At 44.2% G+C, this 26,063-nt stretch overlaps 1 protein-coding gene across 1 annotated transcript in view; it reads left to right on the top strand.

The window, feature by feature from the left end:
* NPC1 (NPC intracellular cholesterol transporter 1) overlaps positions 1–26,063 on the top strand; it is a 110,256-nt gene that overhangs the window by 34,765 nt on the left and 49,428 nt on the right. Inside the window, exons 2-3 of the mRNA XM_069731203.1 lie at positions 2,239–2,358; positions 13,531–13,637. Of these exons, the coding sequence (XP_069587304.1) occupies positions 2,239–2,358; positions 13,531–13,637 (227 nt within the window). The remainder of the gene's footprint in view (positions 1–2,238; positions 2,359–13,530; positions 13,638–26,063) is intronic.

Raw genomic sequence — 26,063 nt, 5'->3', positions numbered from 1 at the left:
GTGGAAACCAATCGTTGTTCAGTCTGAATAGTTTATATACTGGCTTTAAAAAGACTTTAGGAGAACTGATAGTTGTGGATTGTATGGGTTCAAAATCCACTGTTATCAGAGGTGACATGATGGCTTACCTAGATAATGGCGCTGGGCTATGCAGAAAGTTGTTCTCCATTATACATGACATATATATGGAATGATGTTTATGATCTGTCTAAAATTGGAATACCCACTTAAGAACACTTACACACTTGGCTGAGTGTGCATGTGTATAGGGGGATCAGGAGGAATTTATGGGGTTATCCAGCCTTAGAAAAAGTAAAACCCTGCAGCATAAGTGATAAAATAACAACATAGTGGATGCTTTCCTGAAACGGAAAGTACTTGCAAGCAGCATAATACAAAGAATAGCAGGTTTACCCAGAATCCTTTGCAGTAGGCGGAGCTATGCAAATCATCTCTTTCCACCCCTGTCTAATCCACAGCGCTTGCAACCGCCAAGCGTGCAATGCTGCGGATTAGTTTCTAAATTTACACAGCCAACCAATTCCTACCTTTGTATTATTCTTTGTATTATGCTGCTTGCAAGTACTTTCCGTTTCAGGAAAGCATCCACTATGTATTTCCTTTAAGTAGAGGGCTTTTCGGTCTCTTTCGTCCCGCTACATTTAGCCCAACTTGGGTCTCTCCCTAAGGTGGCTAGCATATATATCAATGGTGCTATATAAATAAATAAATAATAATAATAATATATGTAAAATAACAACATAACAGCCCACTTCAAGTGTCAGGCTGTGTGCACACGTTGTGGATTAGGCTTAGGAATTTCTGGTGCGGATTCTGCCTCTCCTGGCAGAAAACGCACCTGCGGATTTGTCGCGTTTTTTGTGCGGTTCCGCAGCGTTTTTTTGTGCGTTTTTGCTGCGGTTTTCTTGCAGATTTGCTGCGTTTTTTACCCCTGCGGTTTTCTATAATGGAATGGGTACAAAAACGCTGCAGATTGACAAAAAAGTGACATGCTACTTCTTTTAAACCGCAGCGTTTCCGCAGCAGATTTTCCACAAAGTGTGCACAGCATTTTTTTTTCTCATTGATTTATATTGTACTGTAAATCAATTGCGGATCTGCCGCGTTTCTGCACCTCAAAAAACGCTGCGGATCCGCAGAGAATCCGCAACGTGTGCACATACCCTTAAAGTAACACAGACGCTATAGCAGTGTTCCCAGCCTTGGCTTTCATCCCCCTCCTCACCCAATATGACGTGTTATCTCTATACATCATTACTGGGAACATCGCTGGAAATGTTGTGCTGGCTCTTCGTGGGAGAGAAGAGAGGAATATGGGTCACTTTATTTACATGTACATTAGCAATGAATAGACATTGCCTTTAATTTTTTTGTATTGAAGCATCTTATGAGCCTGTGCAAAGTTTGTGAAGAGGGGAGCAGGGTCAACTAAGGCTGCTTTCACACATCAGGTTTTTGCCGTAACAATCCGGCAAATGTTGAGAGAAAAAAAAAAAACCCGGATCCGTCGCAGATTGTGAAAAACTGATGGATCAGTTTTTTCGACGGATCCGACTAGCTGATCCAGCTAATTGGATCCTAAAATAATCTGAGCATGCGCAGTTAAAAAAACAAACAAAAAAACAAATCCGGTGCTGGATTCCATCATGTGATGGATCCGGCGCCCATAGGCTTCCATTGTAGCAAAAGCCGGACGGAGCCAGATCCGGCGCTGTCCGTTTTTTTTCCACAGATAAAAAAACGTTACTTTGTCCGTTTTTTCCACACACTGGAAAAACAATTTTTGATGGATCCGTCGAAATACGGACGAAACGTGAGGCCATCCGGCACTAATACAAGTCTATGAGAAAAAAAACGGATCCGGCGGCATCATTCACCTGATCCGTTTTTTTCAAAATTCGCCGGATTCAGCCTGACGGCAAAAACCTGATGTGTGAAAGCAGCCGAAGACACCGCCTATTGTGAATGGTGGATCCTGTTTTATCAGCTGTGTTTAAAGTTGTTACCTGCCTGTATAATCTGCCCTCTGTTGATAAGGAAACTGCTGAAAAAATTTCCACAACGGACAAAGTATGTGTTAAAAATAAATAAATAAATACGGTAAATCCCCAGGGGCTCCTGTGAAAATCACAAACTTTATTTAAAAAAATCTTTTTTTTTTTTTTTAATTTATTGTTCCATGCAACAATTTTTCAGATTTACTATTTTGTATTGCAGGTCTCGTCTCAACGTTGTGTCTGGTATGGAGAGTGTGGGGATGCAGATGTGGGACGTTACAACTGTGAATATCTTGGCCCTCCAAAACCCCTACCCAAGGATGGGTATGAACTACTTCAGGTATGCCGCCTTATCTGGGTTATTTCACCCTACGCAAAAAGCAATAGTGTAGACTAATCTACACTGTACAACACCCTACGACTAATGCAGAGTGTTTTTGTAGCTCATCATGTGACTGGTCATTGGGTGCCAGAGCCAACGCGGGTCCAGTGCACTGAATGGTTTGTTATGGGACACCGTGCACAGCTGGTCTCTACCCAACACGGTCTATGGTTTCCTTGTCAGTGTGTGTGGAAGTGTGCCAGGCCATTTTCCTTTTTATAAGCTCGTCACTTACATTCTTTGAATCAAGGTGCTTTCTTCTAGAGATCCGTTTTGACCACTGGTGGGGTACACAAATGACCTCTGCTTCTTCTCGCCGGAAGTAACCTGATTTATTCACTAATGGACTATCCGCTGTGGATTTTTCTGCCAGTGTGCTGATATTGATGTAGATTTTGCCCTATAGGTTACACTGGGTAAAAATCTACAAGACTCTGTGTCAGGACTGACGTGTGACTTGGAGAGTCTCCGTATTCCCTGGTGGCTTTGAGAGCTTTTGTTACTTGTGAACTGTAAGCCTGATCCATATGTATTGTAATATTCATTGTTGTGTAAAATACACAGCTATTTTGCAATTGAATTTACCCTTGGGATTATATATATATATTTTTTTTTTTTTAATGTTTCAGCATCATGGCTGTGGGCCAGACCTAGAAAGATTCGCCAAACAACAAACAAGACTGCTGACATTCCCAGATCTGAGATAACAATGTATTCATTGTTGTAGCAATAAAGGAGACCTGACCCATTATGGGTTTGGAACAAGCTACTCATTTAGCACATATGAATGTTCTGTGCAGTTGTCTTCATACTTTTGGACTTGGTCGTCCTGGGGTTGGGCCCTCCTTTTATAAAGGATGCATACTCTTGAAAAGGGAAACTTGCTTTAACCCTTTGTCACATACAATATTCGGACTAACGAGTTCACATACAATGTGCCTGTCAGGCGCCTGCTGGAAAAATACCTATAATATCTAATGTTTGCAATTTCAGTGCTCTAAAAGTGATCAGTGACCTTCATAGGGATGTAATAAAAGAGACTACACATAATCAGTTGCAAAAAAAAAACATTTACTTAACATAAAACTAATAACTATGAAATACAAACTTTTCAAAACTCCCGCCAAATAGTCCCCAGTTCGACTCTCTCAAAAAAATATACAAAGAAAATTTTTGAACACAAACTTAATTTTAAGGTACCTTAAGTACTATTAAAAACATATTCAATCAGAAGTAGATGCTGAGGTTTCCCCAGAAAAGTCACACTTGCAGAGCAAATAGCAAGAATTACACACCATTTTTGCATGTGTCAGGCAAATTGCTTTATGACATTTGAGACATTCCTAATTTGAAAGCCTTCTGGTTCCGCTTTCCGTTTGGCAGGTGGTGCATCTCCTTCTTTTGTGAGGTGGTGCAGATGGTGACTTTTCACCATCATCTTCTGGGCGGAACCTTTTGAGCTGAACTTGAAGGCGAGAGGGGATACCGATTGTTTTCACGCTTCTCCTGCGTAGCTCTCCAAGTACTAGTTCATGGGCCAATTTTTTCAGATACAATCGTCTACGGAGTGGTTCAAGCTTGTTTTCAAGATAAATTACTTGTGAATTTATACCACCCAAATTCAACATAGCAAAAAGTATGACCATTGGCCAGCGTTTGATGTTTCTGCTGACGTTGAAAGTGGAGCACATCTGATCTGCTGTATCCACACCCCCTTTGGTGGCATTGTAAAATGTAATTCTCTCCGGTTTTTTTTCTGCCCCAGTCCCAGGATCGATGGCAGCATCATCATGAAGTGTTGATAGAAGAAGTACGATTTTTTTGGCATGTGGTACATAGGAAACTAAAGCCTTTCCATTATGGAATGCAAACATACTGCTGAACTGTTCTCTCTTTCACACTTACAAACTGTGGCGGCAATTCCCTTTTGTTTTTTCTTACAGTTCCCACATATGACAGCTTCTGAATTTTCAGATAATCAATCAGATCACAACTTGTAAACCAATTGTCAGCTGTAATATTGCGACCCAATCCAAATAAGGGTTCAGCCAGTCTTTTTACAACATCAATGGGTTTGTTGCTCACACAGTAAGGACCTTCTGGTTGTTTTCCTGCATAAACTTCCAGGTTGTAAGTGTAGGTCTTACTGGCATCAACAAGGGCATAAATTTTTATTCCATATTTGTTTGGCTTTGATGGAATATATTGACGAAAGGCACATCTACCACGAAAACCAGGGAGCATTTCGTCAATAGTGAGATTCTCTCCAGGGTAATAACTTTGTTTACAGTTTACAACAAATCTTTGAAATATATCACGAATTGGAGCAAGTCGGTCATGTGTTTTGCGTTCGGTTCGGGTAGTTCTGTCGTCAAACCGAAGGCAACGAATTAGAATCTTGAATCTGTTTATGGACATAACAAGGCTAAATTTTTCAACTCCATCCCCATCTTTACCCCAAAGTTCCTCCAAACTTTGTCTATTTGCCCTATAAGCTCCTGCAAGGTACAGTAATCCAAAAAAAGCACGCAGTTCTATTTCATCTGTGGGCTTGATGGTTCTGTTGCAGATGTATTTGTCCTTTATAATGTCTATATATTGGTTGGTATATGTGACAATAGAGTCCAGAATGTCATCTGTAAATATACTGTTCCAGCATTCAACTGCAGTTTTTGCATTACGTGCAGTTCCTATTACTGCAGGAAGGTGAGTAATAATGTTTAAAGGTTCCCTACGTTTTTTCTGGAATGGCTTCTTGTTCCATTTAGTATTTTTATCTTTTCCAATATAATATGATCCAACTTCTTCATCCTCACCACTGTCACCATCTTGCTCTGTTTCAGAATCCAGGACACATTCTTCCACCTCATCATGAGAATCAATCTCACTTTCCTCTCCTAAATCCTCATTCAGTGTGAGGTCTCTATCATCTAACAGCATATTTGTTACTTCCTCAACATCAAGATGTTTGGATAAATTGTACATTTTCCTCTCCATTTCAGCAGATAATCTGAAGCAAGAGAAGGAATATGTTAGGGAACTACTGTATATGCCTGAGCAGCACACTTTCTTTTATAAAATCTCCCTTATTTCTATGAAATATCCTCACATTTTGTGCTATACATTCATAAAACAAGCTAAATAAACTATTGTGATGAATAAAAACATAAAATACCAACCTTACTGAATGTGACGTATTCACATACAATGAGCCTGAGAGATCTGTGCAGCTATATCCTCTCCCCTGAAGCTCTGAAATCCAACTGTGATATCAGGTTTCACAGACCTTCAAGAGACAGGAGACTACCTGGAGGGAGGGGGTTTCCTCACAATCTGGTGAGGAAGGAGAAATGAAAGGAAAAGAGAAGCGCCTGTCAGATCAGTTGTATGTGACGGAGGGTTAATGATTTGATCAGTGTGGGTTTGTTTTCCATGGTCAGGAGTTTCCCATCATTTTGTGACAATCCACATATTGGACGCCCGTGACTGCCATAATGTGGTAGACTGCAAGTTCTGGATGTAGCTGAATTGCTGTTGGTCTTGGGTAGCAGATTCTGAACTCACACGGGTTTCCTTACATCTTGGAGTTATAACAGAGTTTTTAAAGTGCGTATCGATAAACCTAGAAAGTGACCATACATGAAATGTAACGTTTTTCTTTTTGAAACATGGGTCACTGATTGTCCTCAGCATTAGGCTGTGTTCACATGCAGTATTTTTGCATTTTTTTTCTGCAGCCAAAACCTGCTCTGTTGGCAGCAAAAATGCTGGATTCTGATGCAGAATAGGTCTACAGTAGATGCTTAAAAAAATGTATAGTTTTATTCACCAAAAACTCTGCTAAAACACAGCAAATCCTGTTTGCTGCATTTCTTCACGGCATTTTTGCATTTTCTTGTTTCTTCCTATAGATGGAAAAAGACACTGCAATTCTTAAATGTAATCAGGGGTAAAAATAAGCAAGCTTGTGGTAACTCCTAGGTTTTGCTGGTACTGTAAAACGCAGCTTCTTTGCATAAACACTTAGTGTGAACATAGCCTTACAACGACAGGCTTTTTTTCCTTTTACCGGGGTGAGCACAAATTCTGAGATTTTTTTCTGCCACCGATGTGAGATGGCGAGCTGATGATACATCATTTCAATGGCGGTGAAGCCTTGTACTCAGATCTAGAACAATGTGTCCTGATTCGTGGTTTTGTCTATTTGCTGATCCTTAGCATATAATGGGAGAATTTTTTCTTCCCTTACTAAACTCTTAAAAAAAAAAAAAAAATCACAAATATGACCCTCCGAGCATCCCAAAAAATGGTAAAGTGACAAAACAGAAATTTGGCTGAAATTTTCCTCACTGCCCATCAGGTACCTAAAGTTTTACTTTAAAGGGCTTTTCCCACGACCATTACACAGTACACGGCAGGGGCACATTTATACGATTATCTCGGGACAGGAACATTTTGTTTTTGGTTTTTTTAACACATCCAATTGTGGAAATTATTTTTATTCCACGGTCTATTGACTGAAATGTTGATTAAAATTAACTTTTATTAATGGGAAAACCCCTTTAATACTAAATATTTTTTTAATAGTTACTAATATATAATTTATTTGCGCATTATGCATACCAAATAAAGGAGGAAGATACAGTTGCTTCTAAGGTGTTAACCCCTTAGTGACGGAGCCAAATTTTTTAAATCAGACTAGTGTCACTTTGTGGTAATAACTCTACAACGCTTCAACAAATCCCAGTGATTTTGAGATTGTTTTTTCGTGACACATTATACTTTATGATAATGGTAAATTTAGGTCAATATGTTTTGTGTTTATTTATAAAAAATATCAAACATTTGAGAAAAATGTTAAATTTTCAATTTTCAAAAATGTAATGATTATCCACTTAATCCAGATGGTCATACCACAGCAAACCATTAATAAATAACATTCCCCACATGTCTGCTTTACATCAGCACCATTTGTAAAATGTTATTTTATTTTGTTAGCATTTTAGGAGGTTTAAAAATGTAGCAGCAATTTTTCATTTTTTTCAAGGAAATTTACAAAAAAATTTTTTTTAGGGACCTATCCATGTTTGAAGTGCCTATAGGGGTCTCATATATTGGGAAACCCCCAAACGTGATACCATTTTAAAAACAGCACCCCCTGACATATTGAAAACTGCTGTCAAGTAGTTTATTAACCCTTCAGGTGCTTTATAGGAATTAATGCAATGTGGTATGACAGAAATGAAAATGTGTATTATTACCACCTAAATGCCTCTAACTTCTGAACAGATTACTACAGCCGTTAGACTCTAAGGTCACTATTTGGTCATGAATTGCCATCGCAAACATCAGGACCACAAAATCATGATCTGAGGGCACCAATTTGGATAAAGAGGAAGCCCCCACACTCTGTTAACCATTTATAATGATGTTGTCACTATTGACTGCAGCATCTAAGTTCCAAGGTCCGTCAGAAAAAAACGTTATGTGACAAACGCATACCAATTTTGGCATGTCACGATGCGTCACACATTGCAAGTCTATGGGCGCGTTAGTATGTGCGTTATATTGCGTTTTCAGTACTTAAAAACGTGTCCGTTAGACGGACTCACCTAGCGCAACGTGAACCTAGCCTTAGGGGTTAAACAGATTTGGACGGTGCAAACGCTGATCGTGGCTGATGCAGCAAGTTGTCAGCTATAGTGTACAACCGACAGATGCTGGATTGTTACCTGTATGGGGAGGCTATTCTCTTATATCTCAGGTCAGTTAAAAGACATATTGGCTGTCATTGAGGGGTTAATTTTCAAGTTGAGGTTGGCTTTTTCCAAGATGTTAATATGCAAAACAAGCAATCTGCTGCTCATAAGGGTATAGTCTGAGACTCTCAATGTATTCACAGTCAGTCACAGCCACAGCAAATTGATGAGATGGGTGAGGCACGAATACAGTCGAGGTTTCTATACGCCTTTCTCTTGTTGCTTAAAGGGTCTCTGTCGGCACAGAATGACTGTTCAAACAAAGTTAACACGCTCGGTTATTCACGGTGGGACCAATCATTTTATATTCATCTGCCCAACTTCTTGGTTTCCATCTATCTCAGCCCTTCTTTACCTATTTGAAAGAGCAGGGTGGAAATGGAAGGAAAACAAGCAGAGGTGGGAAAGTTTATTTTAACCTGTTCCTAACATTTGAAGTATATATACATCATAGTTGGGAAGTACTTTTCGACCAGTGAGGTATATAAACGTCATTGCAGTCGCCTCCAACTAGGAGGCTGTGTGCTGGCAATCGCCGCCGGGTGTTCAGGTGATATGACAACAGACACCCGGCAGTCACTGCCAGGAACGGTACCCACACCACTCGGAGCATGGTGTATCAAGCTTGTGTGTCAGTGTAACAGTGATAGTTTATAAAGCACAGCAATTCTCATCCAGTGCTAAGCTTTATAAGCGATCAGAGCTGTCAATGTGAAAGTCACATAAAGGAACTAAGTAAAGTTAAAAATTGTAAAAATATGAAGAGGAAAAAAAAATCTCTTAAATGAAAAAAGTACACATTTGGTATCACCATGTCCGGAACGAACTGACCTGTTAAACTATCTGACTAGTTAACCCGTTCAGTGAACAGCGTGAAAAAGAGGCTAAAAAACAATTGTTTATCATACCGCCAAACAAAGTTGAATAATACGCGATCAAAAAGACGAATATAAATAAAAATGGTATCGTTGAAAACATGTCCTCTTTTCCTGGAAAAAACAAGCCGCAATCAGCAAAAATACAAGTTATAGTTCTTAGAATAAAGCAATGCAACAATTATTTTTTCCATAAAATAGTTTTTATTGTGTAAAAGCAAAACATTAAACAATTTAAATGTGCTGTTGCTGTAATTGTACTGATGTGAAGAGTAAAGCTGCTTTATCAAATTTACTGCACACAGAACGGCACGTAAAGAAAACAAAATTCCGGAGTTGCTGTTTTTTGTTCATTTTGCCTCCCAAAAATCGGTATAGAAAGCAATAAAAAAAATGTAATCTGACCGAAAATGATACCAATAAAAATGACAACTCGTTCTGCAAAAAACAAGCCATCACATGACTATCAGCAGAAATATGGAAAAATTATAGCTGTCAAAATGAGGATGCAAAATGTTTTGCAATTATGGTAAGTGCATTTTAGTGTGTAACAGCAGCCAAACAGAAAAATACTATATAAATCTGGTATCTCTGTAATCGCACCGACCCAAAGAATAAAGTCGTCTAATCACTTACACAGCACAAGGAACGGCGTAGAAGATAAAACTAATTCATCACCTGCTGTTGATTTGTTGATTCTGGCTCCCAAAGGTTGCAGTGAGGTTTGGCTCACATTTATCCTGCACTCGACGCTTAGGCCGGTGTCACACTCAGCGTATAAAAATACAGTCCGTAATTTACGGCTGTAATATGCAGAAAAGTCCCCAAAATAGTGGTCTGTATCTCCTCCGTAGGCAGGGTGTGTCAGCGTATTTTGCGCATGGCATCCTCCGTATGTAAAAAAATTTTTTTTTTCATCCAGCAATTCAATTGCCGGCTTTTGCTATCTCCTTCCCAAACCCGACATGATATGAGACATGGTTTACATACAGTAAACCATCTCATATCCCCATTTTTTTTGCATATTCCACACTACTAATGTTAGTAGTGTGTATGTGCAAAATTTGGGCTGTCTAGCTATTATCCTGTCTCCGTTTGGTGTACACAGGGCCAGTTATTACTTTTGATTCTGGACACGCTGGCTCTCATATGGTATCTGAGTGCGGCTGCTCTTACTATGTAAGTTAATGTGCCAGCTATATATCAGTGTGGCAACGACAATATCCGCGTATGTATTGAATACACTGTTGTTTGTCTTAACAGTGCGTTTGAGATATATATATATATATATATATATATATATATATATATATATATATATATATATATATATATATATATATATATATATATATATATATATATATCTATCCTTATATGTTTATGTCCATGTCCTTCCCAGCAATCCCCTTCCTGTGTTCCCTGTTCCAATATGGCGCTTTTGGCTCCCCTTTTGTTATGTGCATGTGCGCTCCTTTATTGGTACCCCTGGGTGCCTGCCTGGTAGCGTGTCCGCCGCCTAGCGCCACAGAGCCCTGTGGTGGCCGGGCGGACGGCGCAATGCACGGTGGGCTCCCTGCTGACCGATTATTGTGATCGCTGCCTTTTACCTGTCGGACTATCTTGCGCCTTTCTGTTGCGGTGGAGACAGTGTGTTGATGTTGCCACGGTTACCGGAATCTCTTTCCGGTTTTACCGCGGCCACTTCCGGGTTGGTGCAGTATATAAACTCTTGCCTGGCATCTTCCCACCAAGCTCCCTGAAGAAGGTGTGTTACCGAAACGCGCGTCGGGGAGGGCGCACAGTCCCAGGGAAGGTTGCTCTGCACATCTGAGGTAAGCGCCGCGCCATGGTCATAATTGATATACTGCTTTAGTTGCGGTGCTGATATTCGTTTAGCAGAGTTTCAGTCTACACGCCAGTTTGGGTAGTTTATTTATGTAAATGTGATCTCTGTCTATCCTAAGCACTGCTTGGCATTGTTACATACATGAGCCATTTGTGGCTGCGGTAGTCTCCAGCTCCCTTGTTGTTGCTGGTCTATATTTATATGCAGATGCTTTCCTTCCCTGGTGCCGGGTGCCTGTGGTGGTTCACGCATCGGTGAGGCAGATGTGCACACCATGCGGTACTCTCTCCCACCTGTTTCTTTGTTGTTTCACATTTTTTAATACTAATAAAGATTTCTATATTTATGTATATTGACTTTTTGGTCGTTTTTTTCTTGGTCCTTGCGGACCATTTCTCTTGTCTAGCTATTATGTAAAATGTTCCCAATAAAAGCTTCAACTCCATCCACAAAAAAAGCAGGTCCCCACTCAGATCGGTCATCTGTTAACGAAAATATAGGGGCTACGAGTATACTCGTTGCTCGGGTGTTTTGGCCTGTTCGGAGATTTAGTTTTCATCTCCTCAGCTGCATGATTTGCGACTGCTAGACAGCCTGCATACATGTGGGGGTTGCCACTTTGTTAGGGAATTCTCACATGTATTCAGCCTGTCTAGCAGTCGCAAATTATGCAGCTGAGGAGATGAAAACTAAATCGCCGAACAAGTCAAAATACTCGGAGACCACCCGAGCATGCTTGGGAAAACCCGAGCAACGAGTACACTCGGTCATCACTAGTTACTGGTAGTACAAAGGCTCTGAAAAAGCAAAATGTGGGTGTCCTCTGAGTATTTTATTAGTGCTCGGAGTTTTACTTTTTAGTGCCGCAGCTGAATGATTTACATCTGTTAGCCAGCTTGATTACATGTGGGGATTCCCTAGCAACCAGGCAACCCCCACATATACATATGCTGGCTAACAGATGTAAATCATTCAGCAGCGGCGCTAAAAACGAAAACTCCGAGCACTAAAAAAAATACTCGGAGGACACACGAGCATGCTCGGGAAATCTCGAGTAACGAGTATATTCGCTCATCACTAATCCACACCCCTCAAAAGAAATTTGCCAAATTCTGCTCTCCCAAATCCAAATGATCCCTTCCCTTCTGAGCCTCAGTGTGCCACATGTATGGCATTTTTAATAATAAATAATAATGATAATCTTTATATAGCACCAACATATTTCGCAGCACTTTACAATACAACAAGTCATAATTAACAACATTCAAAGTAATACAATAATTAAAGCAAAATAATGATGACCCTGACTGTAAGAGCTTACACTCTACAATAAATCTACATTTCTGTAGCAATGAGAGCCTGCCTAATTTACGAGTGCGTATCTTCAGGAGCACGAGCTTGGCGCTACAAACAGCGCACTGGTCACTACAACAGCAGTTGGCAATTTTCACTCAGCAACATCCACTGCTGCTTGTTTCAGGACATGGAGTCAAAATCGTCACTACACCTGTAGATAAATTCCCAAATGGGTATCCTTTCCAAAATGGGGTCACTTGAAGGGGAATTTTGCTCTTCTAGCACTTAGGGGCTGTGTATATGGTGTATATGGCGTCCGCAAACTATTCCAGGCAAATAGCGTTCCGTCTCTCCTGAGTCTCGCCGTATGGCTAAGCAGTACAGTACAGTACAGACATTTATGGGGTATGTCTACATTCACCAGAAATTGTGGGACAAATTTTGGTCCCATTTTTTTTTTTTTTTTACCCATTTCCCAGTATGAAAATGTAACATCTGGGGCTAAAACAAAGTTTTGGTGGTAAAAATGTAATTATTATTTTTTTTTTTGTTTTGCTGCTCAATGGCATAAAATTCTGTGACACACCTCTGATGATCACTGCACCCCTAAATTAAGTAATTGCGAGCTGTAGATTGTGGAATTACGTCACTTATGGGGAGGTTCTGCTGTTCTGGCACCTCGTGGCCTCTAGTAGAGTTATTATTAATAATAATATTATTGTTATTATTATTTAGCACAATTGATTCCATGGTGCTGTACATGGGAAGAGGTTCCATACAAATTACAGATATCACTTACAGTAAACAAACAATTACAGACTGATACTGATGGGTGAGGATCCTGCCCTTGCGGGCTTACATTACAGGATGCTGGGGAAGGAGACCGTAGGTTGGGAGGTTGCAGCAGCTCCGGTGATGGTGAGGCGGTAGCTTCGGAAGTGGTGAGGAGGCAGCAGGGGGTGAAATGACTGACCCTGCCGTGAAGTGCTGAGCAGCAGAACTTGGCTTGCACAGACATTCTGTGCTGTCAGAAATCCTTTAAAGTCTTCCTCTTTCACCAATCTTCTGCCCAAAGTTAAAGTTTGATTACCGGTATATACAGTATATTTTAGAGGTTGCATTCTATGTTCAATTCCTTTTAGTTCCTGAAATTGAAGGGGATGCATCGTATTTAAGCATAATAATCACGGTTGATTATTTGTGTAGTATAAGTGTAGATTGTGAAGTTCCTTCTTTATAGAGTTTGTTGTCATTGGCTGGGGGTATAAATTCCGCATAATAAGACAGTGTCCAGTTAAACAAAGAATTTAATGGTACCATGCACTGATTAATTTTACCCCATGTTTTGCAGCAACTGTGCCCATCCTTCTACTATGGAAATGTTAGTTTGTGCTGTGATGTACAGCAGCTGACAACTCTGAACACAAACCTACAGCTACCCTTACAGTTCTTGTCCAGGTAAGTGGTTGGTTGAACCATTTACAGTGGGGAAAATAAGTATTTGATACACCACCGATTTTGCAAGTTTTCCCACCTACAAAGAAATGAAAAGGTCTGTAATTTTTATCGTGGGTACACTTCAACTGTGAGAGGCAGGATCTTAAAAAAAAAAAAAAAAAAAAAATCCAGACAATCATTGTATGATTTTTAAATAATGAAATAGCATTTTATTGTATAAAATAAGTATTTAATCACCGGTCAACCAGCAAGAATTTTAAACTCACAGACCTTTAAGAATCCCCTTCTACTCTGCACTCATTACCTGTCTGCAGGGCCGGCTCCAGGTTTTCGAGGGCCCCGGGCGAAAGAGTCTCAGTGGGCCCCCCCCCCCCCCCCCTTTAACACATACCCCGATTTATGATGCACAGATACGGCAGAGAAATGTATAGTACAATGCCAGATTTCACTTCTTACATGAGTGACAGCTATTGTAAATTCTGCAGTGTATATATACAGGACAGGAGGAGTGGTACTGTGCAGTGTATATATACAGGAGGAAAGGTGCTGTGCAGTGTATATATACAGGAGAGGTGCTGTGCAGTGTATACATACAGGAGGAAAGGTGCTGTGCAATGTATATTTACAGGAGGAAAGGTGCTGTGCAGTGTATATATACAGGGGGAAAGGTGCTGTGCAGTGTATATATACAGGGGGAGAGGTGCTGTGCAGTGTATATATACAGGAGGAGCGGTACTGTGCAGTGTATATATACAGGAGGAGCGGTACTGTGCAGTGTATATATACAGGGGGAGAGGTGCTGTGCAGTGTATATATACCGGAGGAGCGGTACTGTGCAGTGTATACATACAGGGGGAGAGTTGCTGTGCAGTGTATATATACAGGAGGAAAGGTGCTGTGAGGTACATATACAGGAGGAGCGGTACTGTGCAGTGTATATATACAGGGGGAGAGGTGCTGTGCAGTGTCGTGAGCAGGGTGTTGTTGTATCAGAAAATCTTTTCTGTTTTGAGTTTTTCTATGAAACAAAGACTTTTCTACATAAACAACATTGTTTGGTTTTGCGGCCCTAACAGATCTGTGCTACAAAGTAACAGGCGGCTCGGGCATTAATGAGGGACCTGATGCTGAATCCTTTCCACAAACCCTAATGACCCAATTAGTGCCCCGTCATTAGAAGCTCATTAAACGCCTCCCTGTCCCGAGCAGTCATGTACAGTATGGGGGGATCCTGCAGCCCACCCCTTGACTGCTCCATACCATACACTGCCCTCTGTCGCGCTCACTATTAACCTGTGCATTTCTCCTTCATCGTTACCCCATGTTACACTTGTCACCCCCCACTACAGAGTAGCAGGGCAGCCAATGTCACAGGTCACCCCCTCCCGGACCCTAATGGCAGCAGGAAATGTCTGCTCCTCTATTGGGTTGGAACCTGATTTAATCAAGGAATAATGTGGATTTGTTGTCGGTGGCTGCAGGGGAAGGGTTAAGTGATGCCATGTCCTTGGTGGGAGCAGTGGCAGCTGCTGGGACCTGGACAGAGACAACCAATGTTGCTGTGACTGCACAGTGTGATGTGGAGGAGAGAAGCTGAGACTCCGGAGCAGAAATCACCCACATGCCAGCACTGGGCAGAGTCCCTCCAGTCACCAGCCTGGGGCCACAACGTACAGCCCACAGCTCAGTTTTATCCATGGCAGCAGCTCCCCTTCCTCCTGGCATCTGGTTAACCCCATTTATGCGGGTCGGATTGTTATCTTTAAGGTTTAGCAATAACCTTCATACAGATGGGAAGGGGTTAAGCTTCTTCCTACCCCACTGGTGCAGGTTTGGTGCAGCATGCATGTATTCTGGGAGAGCTGGGTGGCTGCAGGTTGCCAGCTGCTCCTCCAGACATCACCCACATTTTTAGGCAGCAGAGACAGACAGCAGCAGACTGAGCCATAAGACCAACTGCAATCATTGCTGGATACCTTTGCACTCACTCAGTCACTGGTAGCAGCTCCTCCGGAATCTGCCTGATAAGTTCAGCTCAGCACTGCAGCCAGCCAGGGGCGGAGATCCAAGCAGGAGAAGGTGCTCTCTCCGCCCACAAACAATGTCACACTGGCTGCCTTCTCTTAACCCCTATGTGTGCCTGCCTGGCTGCACTGACTGAGTGAGAAGATGCTTGTGTCAGAGCTGGCACATAGGGGTTAAGAGAACGCAGCCAGCAGTGACTTTGTGGGCGGAGAGAGCATGTTATCTCCTGCTCTGCTCTCCCAGCTGTATCTATGACAGTGTGAGTGGGCCCCCCTCTCTCCCCAGGGCCCCGGAATTTGCCCAGGTGCGCCGGGTGCTGACGCCGTCCCTGCCTGTCTGAACTCGTTACCTGTATAAAAAACATATGTCCCCTCACTCAATCACACTCCAACGTCTCCACCATGGCCAAGATCAAAGAGTTGGCTAAGGACACCAGTGAAAAAATTGTAGACCTGCACAAGGGTCAAGTGGGCTACAGGAAAATAGACAAGCAGCTTGGTGAGAAGGCAACCACTGTTAGCACAATTATTAGAAAATGGAAGAAACCCAAGATGACTGTCAATATTCCTCGGTCTATGGCTCCATGCAACATTTTGCCACGTGGTGTAAGGATGATTGAGAAAGTTCAGGAATCAGCCCAGGACTACACAGGAGAAACTGGTCTATGACATGAAGAGAGCTGGGAACACAGTCTCAACTTTACATTTGGGAGCACACTACGCTGTCGTGGATTAAAATCCTGCAGGTCACACAAGGCCCCCTGCTCACACTAGCACATATCCTGGCCTGTTTGAAGTTCAACAATGACCATCTGGATGATCCAGAGGAGGAATGGGAGAAGGTCATGTGGTCAGATGAGACCAAAATGGAATTTTTTGCTATCAACTACACTCCCTGTGTTTGGGGGAAGAAGGATGAGTACAAGCCCAAGAACACTGTTCCAACCGTGAAGTCTGGTAGGGAAAACCTCATATTTTGGGGGGTGCTTTTCTGCAAAGGGGAGAGGATGACTGCCCTGTATTCAAGAGCCGATGGATGAGGTTGTGTTTTGCGAGACTTTAGCCAACAACCTCCTTACCCCTCAGTAAGAGCGTTGATGATGGGCCATGACTGGGTCTTCCAGCATGACAATGACCCGAAACACACAGCCAGGGCAACTAAGGAGTGGCTCCATAAGGAGCATTTCATGGTCATGGAGTGGCCTAGCCAGTCTCCAGACATGCACAATAGAAAAGCTTGGGAGGGAGGTGAAGCTCAATGTTGCCCTGCGACAGCCCCAAAACCTGAAAGATCCGGCGAAGATCTGTATGGAGGAGTGGGCCAAAATCCCTGCTGCAGTTTGTGCAAACTCGGTCAAGAACTACTAGGAAATTACTGACCTCAGTAATTGCAAACAAAGGTTTCTGTGCCAAATATTAAAGGGAAGGTGCAACCAGTTTTCTTGTATTTTGTTTTTTTGTGAAATTAAGCTTAAAATAGTAATTAAAATGTATTAATGCAATGTTTGCACTGGTTGCAAACATTTCTATATGAAAAATATTATATATTTTTTTACAAATATACATATTTACCACTAGGGGGAGCATTTTCCGTTTTAGACCTCAAGCCGCTATAGTAAGATTTATCAACTTTACTGTTAGCAGCAAAATTGGGGCAGTAACTGCTGACATCACCATTTCCCTCCCCTTTTGGGTGGTCTAATATCCCTGGGGCAGAATGAAGAGCAGCATCACAGGGTAGCACCATTTTGTGTGTGACTGCCCTGTGACCTGCTATCACCAGCAGTTACTGCATCAGAGGCACATCTTGTTTACAGAGGAGCAGAACACAGTGGACTCAGCAGCATTTTTTTGTGAATAACATTCTTGCCATCCCCCTTCCCCCACCTTAATCCCTGTCCTGTCAGCTGCCCTGCTCCCTCTCTCCAGGTGTCACCTCCCTCTCTGCAGGCTGTGAGTGCAGCTTACCAGAGATCACAGGGACTGTGTGTGAGGGGGAGGCAGAGACACAGCAGGAGAAGCACACAGGGCAGCATGTGAGGAGCAGAGGATGTGCCTGCCTGGAGTACAGAGGAGCAGTGAGGGCTTCTTCTGTCCTGCGATAGAGAGTAAGTGGAGCTCGGCAGATAGCACAGGGCTATAATAAAATGGCAGCTAGTCACACCTACAGCAGTGAGTTGTGCAGCCCACAGAGGCGTGCCCAGCTCACTGCTAATGCTGCTACAATGTGAGAGATGGGGTCAGCGCTGGTCTATTATCTCCTATGTCCATGGGGTGCTGTAATCTGACACTGATAGGGCCCTGCTACTGCTGCAAAACCAAGATGTCAGCCCCCAGTGCATTCTTTAAACCCATATAACACATGAAATCTGTTTCACATGCATTTAAAACTTGCTTATAGCAGCATGTTATGCTACATTACAGTGATTTATTAATGATCTACAAACGCAGTACCTTACCTTTAAGTTCTGTTTTTCTATTGTGTCATATACTTCTTTCATTCAATAAATTGCAATTTCATTATTTACAAAATTATATATTTTTTTTATTGTCTCACAGTTGAAGTGTACCTACGATAAAAAAATTCAGACCTCTCCATTCTTTGTAGGTAGGAAAACTGGCAATATATCAAATACTTATTTTCCCCACCGTACAACATAATACTGTAGTATTCCATTACATAATGGCACAATATCATTGACACTGTTTTTCTCTCTAAGGGTATGTGCACACGTTCAGGTTTTTTCCTTTTTTTTTTTTTTTTCTCGTGTTTTCGCTATAAAAACGTGATAAACGTATACATATGCATCCTATCATTTAGAATGCATTCCGCAATTTTCTCCATCGTCTCATTGGGGGACACAGGACTGTGGGTGTATGCTACTGCCGCCAGGAGGCTGACACTAAGTAGGTTAAAAAAAAAAGTTAGCTCCTCCTCCATAGTATACACCTTGCCACTGGCCCTGACAGCTCCAGTTTTATGCTTAGTGTCCGTAGGAGGCACATCTCTGGGTTTTCCCAGATGCTTTTTTTCTCTGAAGATAAGACAGGGGCGACGGACCCTTTTGAAGGGGTCCGATCTCCCCAAACCAACAACGGGCGAGCACGTGGAGTGTCGCCTCCACGTATCCTCTCCCGCGACGTGGGATTTTTTTGCCGGACTAAGAACCTGACCACCCTGAGGTAACGGAACCCTAGGTTGTACAGGCATTCATTCCTTGTCCGTGCAGCCTCCACTTCATCACCAATGCACGACTACGGTGTTTAAAGGAGGCAGACGGTCCCTCTCCTCGCCTTCTGAAGGGTGTAAGGAGTTAGGGTGCCTGCACCGTCTTTTAATATTTATATATGTATATATATATATTCATATGGTGGATTTTTTATGTCTAACCTTATGCACTGTCAGAGGGCTGCACAGGGGGGGCTCCTGCTTCATCGCGCGTTCTGCTGGCGACTATATCCGGCGCTGTGCTGGTTTCCAGCGTTTTTCCCCACAAGCAAACTTCAGCAGAGGCATGGGCGGAAGTCCCGCCCCTTTTTTAGGCGGTTTCCTGTTCGCCTGAGGCATTATGGATCTTGTAGTCTGAGCATGGGCGGACGTCCCGCCCCTTTTTCGGCGGCTTCCTGTTTTCTCTGTACAGCCTGTGGCATTATGGGTCTTGTAGTCTGGGGGAAGTCCCGCCTCCATGGCGACGGTTTACTTCCGGTTTCGAGCACCCAGCTTTTCCGGGAGAGCAGGGGAAAGAGTAAAATCTAGATCCCTGCTTCGGCCTAATCCGGGTCCATGTGCGGTAACTCCTCCCACTTTTTCAGGCATCCGCCCTGTGAATTAGTTTATATGTGTAGTTTGCACAGGAGACATGGTTCAGTGTTTGAGAGCATACGGGGACACAGGACTGGGGTAAGTGCTACTTCCCTCAGCCTGACAACAGTATTTGTTCTAGACCTAGTAGCTCATAAGGAGATATGGAGCATAACGGCTTTAGAGTCATCATGTCTAGAAACCCTAAGACTCACTCAGTTCTGTATTCCTCATGCATTACCTGTCGGTCTGCTTTTCCGCATGCGCAAAGTAACCATCTCTGTGAGGCTTGTGATTCCGAGCGCGTGCAGGAGCCCCCGTCTGCTACCCCGTCTGCTACCCTGTCTGCTTCCCCGCCGGCTATCCTGCCGGGTGTGCCTGTACCTGGGTCGGCAGTGTCTCCCCCTGAGTGGGTCATATCATTAACGCAGTCTATGGCGTCTCTAACAAAGGCGGTTGAGTCCCTTCAAGCCCCTGTCAGGGACATTCATCCGCCTGTTTTGGAAAGATCCTCCGATTTTCAGGATCCTCCGGCCTGCAGGGGCCGTACTCCCTCTAGGCAGACACAGGGGAAACGATCCCACACAGCGTCTCCCGGTCCGTCAGGTGCATCAGCATCTTTGAATCCTGTCTCTCGATCTCCCTCTCCTGCGGAATTGAGTGAGCACGGTTCGGACTATGACTCAGAGGGGTCTTTTGATTTAGAAGCTCCTGGTTATCAGGAATCTGTTGACAGTCTCATTGAGGCCGTTAACCAGACTTTGGGAGTAGAGGATGTGGCCACCTTACCTTCTGGTCATAAGGTGTCCTTTAAGAAATTCAAGCAACCTCATAAGGTGTTTTCTACTCATCCTGAGTTTGAGGATTTAAGGTACCTTCACACATAATGATATTGTTAACGATATCGTTGCATTTTGTGACGTAGCAACGATATCGTTAATGAAATCGTTATGTGTGACAGCGACCAACGATCAGGCCCCTGCTGGGAGATCGTTGGTCGCTGAACAAAGTCCAGAACTTTATTTCGTCGCTGGATCTCCCGTGGACATCGCTGGATCGGCGTGTGTGACACCGATCCAGCGATGTCTTCACTGGTAACCAGGGCAAACATCGGGTAACTAAGCGCAGGGCCGCGCTTAGTAACCCGATGTTTACCCTGGTTACCATCCTAAAAGTAAAAAAACAAACACTACATACTTACCTACCGCTGTCTGTCCCCGGCGCTGTGCTCTGCACTCCTCCTGCACTGGCTGTGAGCGTCGGTCAGCCGGAAAGCAGAGCGGTGACGTCACCGCTCTGCTTTCCGGCCGCTGTGCTCACACAGACAGTACAGGAGGAGAGCAGAGCACAGCGCCGGGGACAGACAGCGGTAGGTAAGTATGTACAGTTTGTTTTTTTTACTTTTAGGATGGTAACCAGGGTAAACATCGGGTTACTAAGCGCGGCCCTGCGCTTAGTTACCCGATGCTTACCCTGGTTACCGGCATCGTTGGTCGCTGGAGAGCGGTCTGTGTGACAGCTCTCCAGCGACCAAACGGCGACGCTGCAGCGATCCGGATCGTTGTCGGTATCGCTGCAGCGTCGCTTAATGTGAAGGGGCCTTAAGTCCAACATCACATGGAGCGACCGGATAAACGTTTCTTAGGCCAGAAGGCCCTAGGTGCAAGGTATCCGTTCGCTCCAGAGCTTTGTAAAAAGTGGGCAGAATCCCCTTCAGTGGATCCTCCCGTGTCCCGTTTGGCCTCTAGTACGTTGCTGTCTCTTCCTAATGGGTCGTCTATTAAGGATCCGACTGATTGGCTCCTAGAGAGTCTAGCTCGGTCTCTGTTTGAGGCTTCAGGGTCAGCCCTCGCACCGTCTTTTGCGGCCACATGGGTTGCCAAAGCTATGATAGCTTGGTCAGAGTCTGTAACTAAGGCTCTTCAGGATAAGGGGTTTCCTGTAGAGGTGATAGAGATGTCAAATCAGATATCTTTAGCAGGAAATTATCTGATTAATGCATCCTTGGATGCGGCAAATTGTTCAGCATTGGCTGCGGCAAATGCTATTGCTATCAGAAGGGCCCTATGGCTAAGAAATTGGCGGGCGGACTCTACTTCAAAAAAGTCCCTTACATCCCTTCCTTATCAAGGTGTCCGTCTTTTTGGCGAAAAATTGGATCAGCTTATATCTGATACCACGGGAGGTAAAAGCAATTTCCTTCCTCAACAAAAGGTTAAGCAACCTTTTCATCGCCAATTTCAAGCAAGATTTAAATCCTTTCGTAACTCCCGGTGGTCTGCGGCACCAAGCGCAGGTCCCCCAAGTCGGCCTGTCCAAGACCGGGAGCACCAGGTCTCCTATAGGGCCAATCCATTGGCAAGAATGCGGTATCAACTGTCAAGATCTAGGGGATCTAGATATCCTCGATCTTCGGCTAAATGACTGGAGGCAGCCTCTCGTCGCTTCCAACAGAGTAGGCGGTCGCCTACTACTGTTCCATCAGTCCTGGCTGTCAGTTGTTCACGACAGATGGGTAAGAGACCTGGTGGTTTCAGGGTACAAAATAGTTTTCCTGTCTCCCTCCAGGCCGGTTTTTTCCGTCCAGTCTTCCCAGTTCAAAAACCCGTCTAAGAGCTTTATTCAGAGCAGTCGAGTCTCTTCAGTCCAACGGGGTAATTGTCCCTGTTCCAAAGGAAGAAAGGTTCAAGGGGTTTTATTCAAATCTGTTTACGGTTCCCAAAAAGAATGGGACCGTGAGACCCATTCTGGACCTAAAGTGTCTAAACAAATTCATCAGCACTCATCGCTTCCGTATGGAATCTCTCCGCTCGGTCATTGCGGCTACGGAAAGGGGAGAATTCCTGGCTTCCATAGATATTCAAGACGCCTATCTGCACGTTCCTATATTTCCTCCTCATCAAAAATTTCTACGGTTTTCCATAGGCAAGCGACACTTCCAATTCACTGCATTACCTTTCGGGCTCGCCACTGCTCCCAGGGTGTTCACGAAGGTGATGGCAACAGTGGTGTCAATCCTGCACTCTCGAGGCATAGTCATTCTGCCTTACTTTGACGATCTCTTAGTCAAAGGACCAACTTTTCAGGCATGCAGGGACGACGTCAACATCTCTTTGGACACCCTAGCTCGTCTAGGGTGGCTGGTCAATTTAAAGAAGTCATCTCTAGTACCATCTCGGAAGATCTCTTTTTTAGGGATGATCTTCGACACCTCTCGGGGGCTAACTATTTTACCCCAGGACAAGGTGCTTTGTCTCCGGCAGGAGGTAAAAATTCTTCGGCAGCCGAGTTTCCATTCAATCCGGTTCTGCATGAAGGTCTTGGGCAGGATGGTAGCAGCTATAGAAGCGGTTCCATTCGCCCAATTCCATCTTCGTCCACTCCAACAGGCACTTCTGTCAGCCTGGGACAGGAGTCCTTTGTCTCTCAACCTCAGGTGTCGTCTGGCTCCTGGGGTCAAGCAATCCCTGATATGGTGGATGAGGAGTTCCTCCCTACTTCAGGGGAAAGCCTTTCCTCCAGTTCATTGGCTGGTAGTCACTACGGACGCCAGCCTTCTCGGTTGGGGAGCAGTGTTTCTCCAGCATACGGCTCAGGGTCGTTGGTCCCCAAGGGAATCATCCCTTCCAATCAATCTGTTGGAGATAAGGGCAATTTGGCTGGCTTTGCAGCACTTTCACCATCTTCTGGCGGGTTGCCCGGTGCGGATCCAATCGGACAATGCCACGGCCGTGGCCTACGTAAATCACCAGGGGGGCACTCGCAGCAGATCAGCCATGCGCGAGGTAGGACAAGTCCTCCGCTGGGCCGAGAACAATCACTCTGTGATCTCGGCAGTTTACATCCCGGGCAAGGAGAACTGGGCAGCGGACTTTCTGAGCCGACAGGGTCTTACGCCCGGGGAATGGTCTCTTCACCCCGATGTTTTTCGGCAGATATGTCTACGCTGGGGAATCCCGGGTCGAATACCAAAGTACCCAGGTTCGTTGCACGGTTTCGAGATCCAGGAGCAATTGCCGTAGACGCACTAGTCCTATCTTGGAACCAATTTCGTCTTCCATATCTGTTTCCCCCTCTGGCGCTGCTTCCAAAGGTCGTCAGGAAGATCAAGTTAGAGGGAGTTCCGACAATTCTAGTCGCCCCAGATTGGCCTCGGAGGTCATGGTACGCAGACCTAGTTCAGCTGATCGTCGGGGTTCCTTGGCAGCTACCAATGCAGCCAGATCTTCTGTCGCAGGGGCCGATATTCCACCAGAACTTAGAGGCCCTGCGTTTGACGGCTTGGCCGTTGAATCTTGGATTCTGACCCAGGCCGGTTTTTCTCAGAAAGTAGCCTCAACTATGGTTAATACTCGAAAGACAGCTTCAGCACGCATTTACCACCACACCTGGAAAGTCTTTCTCTCATGGTGCAGGAAGAAGGGTCTTCCTCCTCTTCGGTTTTCCATTCCTAATGTCCTAGCTTTTCTCCAATCTGGTCTAGACTCAGGTCTCGCTCCAAGTACCCTTAGGAGGCAAATATCCGCCTTATCGGTTCTTTTCCAGCGCAGGATCGCTACCAATCTGCAAGTAAAAACTTTTTTGCAGGGAGTCTCTCATATAGTCCCTCCTTACAAAGCTCCGATAGAAGCTTGGGACCTTAATTTGGTCTTGAGTGCTCTTCAGGAACCTCCATTTGAGCCCCTCCAAGATATTCCTTTAAGGTACCTTTCTTGGAAGGTTTTGTTTCTGGTAGCTATAACATCCATTAGGCGGGTATCGGAATTAGCGGCCTTGTCCTGTCAGGCGCCATTTCTACAATTTCATCAGGATAAGGTGGTGCTGAGACCAGCACCTTACTTTTTGCCAAAAGTAGTCTCCTCATTCCACATTAATGAGGACATTGTCTTGCCTTCTTTTTGTCCTGCGCCTACACACCGGGTGGAAAACGCTCTCCATACTTTAGATTTGGTGAGAGCTCTGAGAAGATCCGTTTCTCGGACCGCTTCCTTTCGAAAGACGGATGTTCTGTTCGTTCTTCCTGCGGGTCATAAAAAGGGACTCGCAGCCTCTAGATCGACCTTAGCCAGATGGATAAGAACCACTATTCAGGAGGCCTACCGTATCAAGGGTGCAGCCATCCCGGCTGGGATCAGGGCACACTGTACTCGGGCGGTAGGGGCTTCCTGGGCGCTTCGGCACCAAGCTTCAGCAGAGCAGGTTTGCAAAGCGGCCACTTGGTCCAGCCTGCACACTTTCTCTAAACATTATAATATCCACACTCAGGCCTCTGCTGATGCAAGTTTGGGAAGGAAAATTCTTCAGGCTGCGGTATCACACCTATAGGCGGTAAGTGCCTAGGGGTTTTCTTCCAGTGAGTCTTCTTCCCACCCTGGGACTGCTTTGGGACATCCCACAGTCCTGTGTCCCCCAATGAGACGATGGAGAAACAGGGATTTTTGTGTTACTCACCGTAAAATCCTTTTCTCCGAGTCGTTCATTGGGGGACACAGCTCCCTCCCTATTCATTTTATTTGTCTATGGGGTTGTTCAGACTGTAGTATTATTCTAGACATGTTGTCTTTGCTCTAATGCTGTTTTGTTTTCTCTATCTCCTACTGCTTGTGCACCAAACTGGAGCTGTCAGGGCCAGTGGCAAGGTGTATACTATGGAGGAGGAGCTAACTTTTTTTTTTAACCTACTTAGTGTCAGCCTCCTGGCGGCAGTAGCATACACCCACAGTCCTGTGTCCCCCAAGGAACGACTCGGAGAAAAGGATTTTACGGTGAGTAACACAAAAATCCCTGTTTTGTGCACATGATGCGTTTTTTTTTTCAGCAAAAAAAACGCATCACGGTAAAAAAAAAGCCGCATGTTCATTAATTTTGCGGATTTTTTTGCGCTTTTCCCGCTATCTAATGCATTGGGAAAGCTCCAGAAAAAAACGCATGCGGATTTCTGGCAGAAATGTCCTTTTTTTGTCAGGAAATTTCTGCAAGAAATCCTGAACGTGTGCACATACCCTAAGAAAAAGTCCTGCTTCCACTTCCATATTCTGCTGTATTCATTGGCCAGTACAAACCAAATTTAGATATTTGACATTTACTTATTGTATTGTAAAAGGGGGGAGAAAAGGCACGAGGAAACCAACTGTAATGGAATCTGATATCACAAATTTCCCTTTTAGTTAATAGCAGGCTAGTAAAGTCAAGATTATTAAAAAGTAACCAGTCAGGTGAGAGTTCCTGTGGTAGCCAAGTGGTTCTAGTTACCGTCCAGTCATGTCTGTGTTTGTAGTCAGCTGTGAAGCAAGAAAATGGAACAGAGCAAGGCTTGTCAGTCATTGCAGTGGGGAGAAACTGCAGTCACAGCTGGCGCAGTCAGACTGCCATATAAGGCTACTTTCACACTTGTGTCGGTACGGGTCCGTCGCTATGCGTTGGGCCGATGTACCGACGCACGTTGTGAAATTTGTGCACGACGTGGGCAGCGGATGCAGTTTTTCAACGCATCCGCTGTCCATTCTGAAGTCCGGGGAGGAGGGGGCGGATTTCCGTCCACGCATGCGCAGTAGAAAATGGCGGACACGACGTACGAAAAAACGTTCCCTTGAGCGTTTT

The sequence above is a fragment of the Ranitomeya imitator genome, chromosome 6 (assembly GCF_032444005.1).
Source record: "Ranitomeya imitator isolate aRanImi1 chromosome 6, aRanImi1.pri, whole genome shotgun sequence".
In the NCBI taxonomy this organism is placed as follows: Eukaryota; Metazoa; Chordata; class Amphibia; order Anura; family Dendrobatidae; genus Ranitomeya; species Ranitomeya imitator.
The sequence above is the reverse complement of the archived record's forward strand: the minus strand, read 5'-3'. Positions and strand labels throughout refer to the sequence as shown.